This window comes from Azolla caroliniana, unplaced genomic scaffold, assembly GCF_043228905.1.
Source record: "Azolla caroliniana isolate FFs.n. ecotype wild unplaced genomic scaffold, voAzoCaro1.0.p SCAF_1326, whole genome shotgun sequence".
In the NCBI taxonomy this organism is placed as follows: domain Eukaryota; kingdom Viridiplantae; phylum Streptophyta; class Polypodiopsida; order Salviniales; family Salviniaceae; genus Azolla; species Azolla caroliniana.
Genome location: NW_028231761.1, coordinates 1,459 through 9,800, shown reverse-complemented (window position 1 = coordinate 9,800; position 8,342 = coordinate 1,459). Strand labels below are relative to the sequence as shown.

Below are 8,342 nucleotides of genomic sequence, written 5' to 3'. Positions count from 1 at the left end.
TATGCATTTGATTGGCATGTATATATATATATATATATATATATATGTATGCTACACATAATTGGTATGTATGTAATAATGTATGTATGTATGTATGTATGTATGTATGTTGCATGTAATTTGGGAGCTTCGAAAGAATGGGGGGGGGGTAACCTTGCGAATTTCGTAAAACCAGGAGGGGTAGAATTCTCGACATTGTGAGGAGCTTTGCGGAGCAGTCGACTAGTCAGGACTCAGGCAGTCGTCGGTCAGTGGTGGTGCGGTGCAATCTTAGCGTTCCATGGAACGCAAGAAAATAAGCTTCTGGCTTTTCTTCAGTCTCTGATGACACACAGAGCCATCCACGACGATGTCAATCCTCTTCATCTCAATAAAAAAGAAACGTAAAAAGACCTTCTCAACATTATACACCTCTGTATGTTGTTTTAGGGTTTGGCCTTTCCTATTCGTTTAGCTTATCTTGCTATTTTCCTTCTCTCTCTCTCCTTTTCTCTGTTAGGAACTTTTATGAAATGCTCATGATGCAGAAAAATATGCAGCGAATGGGTCATGTAAGACATAGAGATTTATCCATAAACACCTATTCTCTTATCCAAGGCACAATGGTATTTCTTTTTTCTCTTTCAGACATCATCTAAGCTCAAATTTCAGGTAAGATCGTTCCTTTTATCCTTTTCCTGTTTTAATTTGATTTTTGAAGGATATAGTCACATTGAAAAGAAGAATTTATTTATAAGACAAGGATGATAATCATCTTTTATAGAGGAGAAAAGAGGAAAAATTTCGGCTAGGATATTTTCTTTTTTGTGGAACTCTACTGATATTTGCTGTTTGCATCTTTTCCTGTAAGACCCGGCATTTTTAGCGAATTTTATTTTTGGAGGGTTTAAGTGAAAAATACTTGTTTATTAAGAAATCGACGAGAATGAGAATGAGAAATTAATTTTCTATCCATAATAAGAAAGTAAAACAAAACGAAGAATGGCATTGCTGATAAATTGAAGATCCCTCCATTTCTTTTTCATGCCAAGTCCTTTCCTTTTTGTTGCATTTGATTGTTTATGCACATCTAAGAAAAAAGCGTCATTACTCTAGAAAGGACGGAAATTGAGAAATTATTTCTCTTTTCATCCCAAGAAAGGAAATGAAGGATATGATTACCTTTGGTGCCCGAAAGAGCTTTACAGTTTTCTTTACCATAGAAAAGGATGGGAATTAACACTTTTTTGTATTTTCATCCTAAGAAAGCGAGATCTTTCCTTTGCATAGAATTTGAATGTAAATGCACTGAAGGATACAGATTCAACAAAACGGACTAGAAAGGGATGCAACTCTGCATTTATTTAGTTTTTCCATCCTAAGGAAGTAAAGAAATGAACTGGAAGATCCTAACAGTTCCTTATCATCGATTTGAGTTCTGCTGCTGGACATATCCAGAGTCAGTGGAAAGAAGAAATCATTCCTAGAAATGGATGGGAATGAGAAATTATCTTTCTTTTTCCTAAGAAAGAAAAGAAATGAAGAAGGTTGCTTTTGGTAACTGGAAGATCATTAGCTTAAACGAGGCCCTGGTTTCATTGGAAGGAAACTTGTTGCCTAAGCCATCCATTCAAGACTTATCCTGCCTTTTGCATAAATGCAGCAATTTAAGGAACCGAGATGGTGCCTTACGGATGCATTCTTACATGAAAAAAAATGGACTTCAATCCGATAAATTGTTGGGAAATTATATGGTTTCTTTGTTGGCAGATTTCGGAATCATGGATGAGGCTCAAAAGGTATTTGATGGACTCAGTCATAGAAGTGAATGGTCCTGGAATTCTCTTATGAGAGGCTACATCAATTCTGGAAATCCAGAACTTGCTCTGGCACTGTATCAACAGATGCAAATAGATTCTGTACATCCTTCTGCACATGTATTTGTGGGATTGTTGAAGGCTTGTACAAAGCTGAAGGATCTTCAATTAGGTTTGCAAATACACATAGAAGTTGCCAGAAGAGGTTTTTTCGCTAGCAATATCTTTGTTGGCAGTGCGGTGGTTGCCTTATATTCGAAATGTGGCTCACTGGCAATGGCAAAAGAAGTATTTTATTGTCTTCCAGTGCAACATGTTGTTGCTTGGACTTCATTAGTTACAGGATATGTTGAACATGGGGATTGTGAGGAAGCACTTACATGTCTAGAACAAATGAAGCTTGAGGGTGTTTTTCCTAATACTGTTACATATATTTGCAGCTTGAAAGCTTGTACTAGCATGAGAGATATTGTGAATGGGCAGAAGATACATGTTGAAATCATAAGCCAAGGGTTATCAATCAATGATGTTGTTGTTGGCAATGCATTGATAGATATGTATGCTAAATGTGGATATATTGGTGTTGCAAAAACAGTATTTGACATGCTTTCAGCTCAAGATGCAGTCTCGTGGACATCTCTTATCTCAGGCCATGCTGAAAATGGGGACACTCAGCAAGCTCTTAGATATTTTGAAAAGATGCAAAGTGATGGTGTCATTCCAGATGCTCACACCTTTGTTTGTATGTTGAAACTTTGTAGCACTATTGGAGCCACAATGAAAGGCCAAGAAATACATGATAAGATTGAAAGACAGGGACTGCTCAGAAAAAATGTTATACTTGGCAGCGTTTTGGTGGATATGTATGTCAAATTTGGTTTGCTTATAAAAGCACAAGAAGTGTTTGATGGACTACCAGTCCAAAATGTGGCTGCATGGAATGCATTAATTACAGGATATACTGAACATGGTCAAGATGAAGAAGCGCTCCAGTGCTTTGAGCAAATGCAATGTCAGGGTGTTCCTGCTGAAGCAGTCACTTACATTTGCACGTTGAAAGCGTGTGGCAACATTCAAGCTATAGAAAGGGGCCAAGAAATTCATGCTGAGGTTGAAAGAAATGGATTATTGGAAAGAGAGCTTATCGTTGGTAATGCTTTGATTAATATGTATGCTAAATGTTGTTTTCTTACGGCTGCGCATGAATTGCTTGAGGCACTTCCTATTCGAGATGTGGTCTCATGGAATGTACTCATATCAGGATACATGGAACACGAGTTCAGTGAAGAAGCAATCAGCTGTTATGAACACATGGAAATTGAAGGTGTGTCTCCAGATTCTGTCTCATTTCTCTGCAGTTTAAGAGCTTGTTGTAGTAGAATAGGATTAGGGAAAGGGCAAGAAATACACGCAGAAATTGAAAGGCGAGGCCTAGTTGAAACAGACATTGCTGTCGGTAATACATTAGTCTCGATGTATGCCACATTTGGGTCACATTTTGAAGCACAACATCTGTTTCATATGCTTCCTGTTAGGAACACAATTTCATGGAATGCATTAATTTCAGGGTATATTGAATGTGGGCACAATGAGAAAGCACTTGAGTATTTTCAGAAAATGAGGGTTGAAAATGCTCAGCCAGATATTGTTACTCTCATCTCTTGTTTGAATGCATGTAGCTCCATTCAAAATCTCAGCAAAGGTGAAGAAATATATGCTGAAATAGAAAAACAGGGATGGTTAGAAAAGGACATTGTAATTGGCAACACTCTAGTGAATATGTATGCAAAATGTGGTCAGCTCGATAAAGCACTTAATATTTTTGAGGAGCTTCAAGTTCGAGATGTAGTCTCATGGAATGCATTAATTGCTGGATATGCTGAACATGAATACGCCGAGGAAGCTCTCTCATGTCTTGAACAAATGCAAATTGAGGGTGTTTCCTTGAGTCCCGCCACACTTGTTTGTGGGTTAAATGCTTGTGGAAAAGTTGGAGCTCTGGACAAAGCTGGTGAAATACATACTGAAATTGAAAGACAAGGATTGCTAGAAAGGGATCTTATTCTTGGCAACTCATTGGTTAGTTTATACTCCAAATGTGGCTGGCTTGACTTAGCACAAAAAGTATTTGACAAACTTCCGTTGCGGAACGTAGTGTCAAGAACCATTCTTATGGTGGGATATGCCCAGATTGGTGAATGTGAAAAAGTAGTGTCTATATTTGATACAATGCTAGAGGAGGGTATAAAGCCAGATTCAGTTACTTTTATTGTTATTCTAGCTGCATGTAGTCGTGTTGGTCTGTCACATGAAAGTGAAAGGTTCTTTGAATCAATGAGCAAAGAATATGGTGTACCTCCAATGCTTCAGCACCGTGCTTGTATGGTTGACCTCCTTGGTCGTATTGGCCAAGTCGATAAGGCAATAGAAATGATAAGGAAGATGCCGGGTCTTCCGAATGTTGTAATTTGGCAAACAATATTAGCTGCCTGTCAAAAGTGTGGAAATTTCAAGCGTGGGAAAGAGGCCTTTGATGAAGCTGTAGGTTTGGATGAAAGGGATGCTATAGCCTATGTCTTTATGTCTCATATCTGTTCTGGCGTTGAATTGCAAGAGTTTCAATCGTAAGGCCAACTATTGATGATTTACGTAGTAATGATGATTGATTTCACACATATTTAACATTTTGATGATCAGTTTGTTGTTCTCCAGGAGCAAGAAGAATTTACAAGGCATGTGAGACATGTTTCTAAAGGAAGCTGCATGTTCTTCGGTCTTGGATTGGATATAATTGATGGTGAAAATATGGTTTATGTGAGCCTGGTCTTTGGTTTAAGGAAAGAAGCTCTAGCCCCATTTACATCAGATTGGCCTACCTAAATCTGGAGCAACACTACCCCAATTTACATCATGTCGTATTGTAAGGAATATTCTTGCATCCCTTTGACGATGCTACTATTCTAATTGTATTTTATCTCCACAAGCTCAAACCATGGCTCACCTAAGACAACCGGTTTAGGGTTCACAAACAGTGACCGAATCACGGTTAGTGATCCAAAAACCCCAGTTGGGGTCCCTGAATCACGTTATATGACCTGAAAACTCTACTTGGGGTCCGTGAATCCCATTTTGTGACCCAAACACCCTGCTTGGGTTCCCTAATCATGTTCTGTAACAAACGCCTTGCTTGGGGTTCTTGAATCACCTTTTGTGACCCAAAAACCCCGTTGGGGGTCTCTAAATCATGTTTCATAATTAAATCATGGTTTGTGAGTTGCTTGAGGCCCCGAACCACATATTGGGACCCAAAAACCTTGCTTGGGGCTCCCGAATCATGGTTTGTGACCCCAAAAAATGCTATTATTTTTATTGTAAAAAAAAATCAATGTCAATGTTGTGAGATCTTTTTTTAGAAACAATATTTTTGTGTGTCTCAATCTCAAACTAAACAATGAATGGTTGAATCCACAATGTTAACTTCTTACTAACTCGATGAGCATCAACAAAAACTTTTGTTGAGTCAGGTCTCTCCAATATGAAGATGACCAAAGAAAGGAAAAACATTGCTACGATATGGGTTTTGTATTTCATCAATTGGGGGGGATATCAATCATGGTGTATTTTTAGGCTACTGAACTCCAAGACATAAGTAGAGAGAACAAGAATTTGTTAACACAAACCAAACCTTCATGAACGAAATCATTTGCCCCACTATCCCTAGGTGTACTTAAGATTGAGCATGTGGACGCACATCCAAATGCATCATGGTGCAAAAACATTGAGAGAGAGAGAGAGAGAGAATTTGATTATCGCGTTCAAGGTTAAATATGACCTATGAGACAAAAATTCACGCAATGCATGTGAAGTGAGTAGCTTGGATGATCAAGAACTCTACTAATGAATGTTGCAAATCAAGAGCGCACACTATGACTGTGAAAGAAATTCATGCAAGGATTGAATTCGGTCGACTCTTTAGCTTTAAAACCTGGACGAGACGGGAGTTCTTATATATCCAATGCGAGGACTTGGACACGGTCTATAAAATATTTGATGGTTGTGGTGAATCAATTAAGGAAGGTGAAGAAGTCCTTTGCCTTTCCTCATATCCATACGACCACCAATGGTTTCACACACCGCAAGTGTCGGTGCGGACGTATGGCATTGATATGAAGAAGTCAGATGGTCCTTTACAATCAAATCGGCGATGAAGAGGTAACAACACGGAGCGGCATCCGGACAAAGAGTCAAGCGTGTGCACTGTGAACAACAAAAAGAGGCCAAAAGTGCTTCCGAGGGAAGCCTAGATAGAGAAGGATATATAAACATATATATATACACAACATTCATATTACATTGGTAGAGTATGTAGATGATGAAGTTATTCTTATGTAGTAGTGTATTGTATGTCTAGTAGTAAATAATAGTACATACTACATAGATATAGCAGCTGCTGAGTGCATAATCAGGATTTGAACCCACAACTCCTGAACCTTTGGAACAGAACAGAGCCTCTCCAACTGGAAGAAGAAGAAGAAGAGGAGGAGGAAGAAGAAACAGAGTTGAGAGAGGAGACAGAGAGGAGGAGGCCATGGGGGGTTCCGAGGAAGGTGAAGACGGGGACGAAGAAGAGGTGGAGACGGATCTTCCAAAGGATGCGAAGCTTGTGAAGAGCATTCTGAGGTCGATGGGCGTGAAGCAACATGAGCCTCGTGTCGTTCATCAATTCCTCGACTTCTGGTATCGCTATGTCGTGGAGGTCCTAGGGGATGCCCAGCTCTACTCGGAGCACGCCGGTAAGCCGTCCATTGATTCTGACGATCTGAAGCTCGCCATTCAAGCTCGGACCTCTGGTGGCTCCTCCTTCTCCCAGCCACCGCCCAGAGAGGTATTTTACACTTCATCGCTGTTCCCCTTTCCCTGTTTTTGTTTCGACGGAGAGATAGATAGATAAATTGATGCCCAGGAAGATGCATAATGTCTACTTTGTGGTCTGGGTCGAGCCACTGTGAAGATCAAACTTGGGTTTTTTCTTAAATTTCCTTCTTTTTGGTTACTAAGATGTAAGCCACAATGTCAGAGAGAGAGAGAGAGATCATGAAAATTATGACTGAGAATTAGTTGCGTGCAAGGATAGGCTCCGCCTGCAAATGTGGAGAAAGCAAGTGAATCTGATTGAACTGGGAGCATTGTAACAGACTGTGATACTCAGACTCATTAATTTGAACCGTGGTTTGGGGGGGGGGGGGGATGCATAGAAATGACACAGTAGTAAATTTACCTGCCCTAAGTGTTTTTTTTTGCTTTAGCTAGTGCACTTAAGGATGTGGAATTAAGGGAAAGGAGATGACTTGTCATCTTACACATCGAAATATTTATTATTGTTGTGGATTGGTAGCACAATCATCTCTTCAAATTCTTACAATAGTAGATTTCAGACTCTATAAACAAAACTTAAAAAGGAAAATACAGAGCTATGTAAAATTGACCTTGTACCATTCAGAATGTAATCATTGTTTTTGTGGAAATACAGATTGTGGTGGGTTTGTGCCAAGGGTATTGTTCAAATTGGTAGCTTCTGGTCCTAGAGTCAGGGTAAGGCTTTAAAAGCATTATGGGAGTGTAGACATATGGCCACTCACAATTTCCTTTCTTATAGAGGATATTACCTTGTGCTAAGCCCTTGTATTAGTTCATGGGTAGCTGTTAAGTCACTGGTTTGTCTGAGCCATCTTTGTTTTTTATGGAGTTTAATTCTGTTTTTTTTTGTTTTTTTGGTCCCCTGTTTGGCCTTGACAAAGAAAGAATATTAATGGAGTTAAATTTTCTTTTTCTTTTTTCTTGACCTTGACAAAAAGTACAGGTATTAATGGAACTGGCTAGGGTGAGGAATAGTATACCCTTGCCAAAGGCTATTAGTGGACCAAGTATTGCATTGCCTCCAGAGCAAGATATGCTTGTAGCACCGAATTATCAAATTGCAGCGCTACAAATGAAGAATATAGATGAGGTTGAAGGAGATGATGGTGGTGCAAGTCACACACCCACTACTTCTTCCGAAAGAAATGGCATGCCACCTCCAACAACATCACAACACATGGACCACGATAGTTCTAGGAAAGTTACTTTTAGCCTTTCTGGTAGTAAAAGACCCCATAGTTAAAAGGTCTTTTTACAACATGAACCAGTCTGGACTTTATATTCATCTCCTATTTGAGAGCTGAATGTATTTTTATATTCTAAACTTACTAACAATTTACATGATACTGTATGTGTATAATGACTGAAATTGTTTTTGTGTTCTCCAATTGCATTTGTCGAAGGGTTGCATGAGTCACACTGCTTTATTTAAAAAATCTTCAATTGTCGAAGAACCAAATGAATAATACATCATCTGTTCATTAAATCATTCTGCTAGGGAATTGTTTCAAAAAATGTAGTCAAGGAGGATCTACTAATTTCAGCATAAATAGGGGAAGCTCTTCTTATCTCCCACCATATCAATAGCTTGAAAATGGATCTCCAATATGCCACATTCATCTATGGATT

The 8,342-nt window shown here is 39.0% G+C and overlaps 2 protein-coding genes across 2 annotated transcripts; both read left to right on the top strand.

Moving 5' to 3' along the window:
* The first annotated feature begins 749 nt into the window (after positions 1–749).
* Positions 750–4,754, top strand: LOC147847230 (pentatricopeptide repeat-containing protein At3g09040, mitochondrial-like). The gene has a single exon (XM_087339418.1). It carries the CDS (start codon positions 1,518–1,520, stop codon positions 4,422–4,424), a length of 2,907 nt encoding a protein of 968 aa, XP_087195544.1. The 5' UTR covers positions 750–1,517; the 3' UTR covers positions 4,425–4,754.
* Positions 4,755–6,378: 1,624 nt separating this feature from the next.
* LOC147847229 (transcription initiation factor TFIID subunit 9-like) lies at positions 6,379–8,101 on the top strand. Its single transcript, XM_087339417.1, has 2 exons — positions 6,379–6,681; positions 7,657–8,101. The coding sequence occupies exons 1-2, from the start codon at positions 6,385–6,387 to the stop codon at positions 7,954–7,956; spliced, it is 597 nt and encodes a 198-aa protein (XP_087195543.1). The 5' UTR covers positions 6,379–6,384; the 3' UTR covers positions 7,957–8,101.
* Positions 8,102–8,342: the final 241 nt, after the last annotated feature.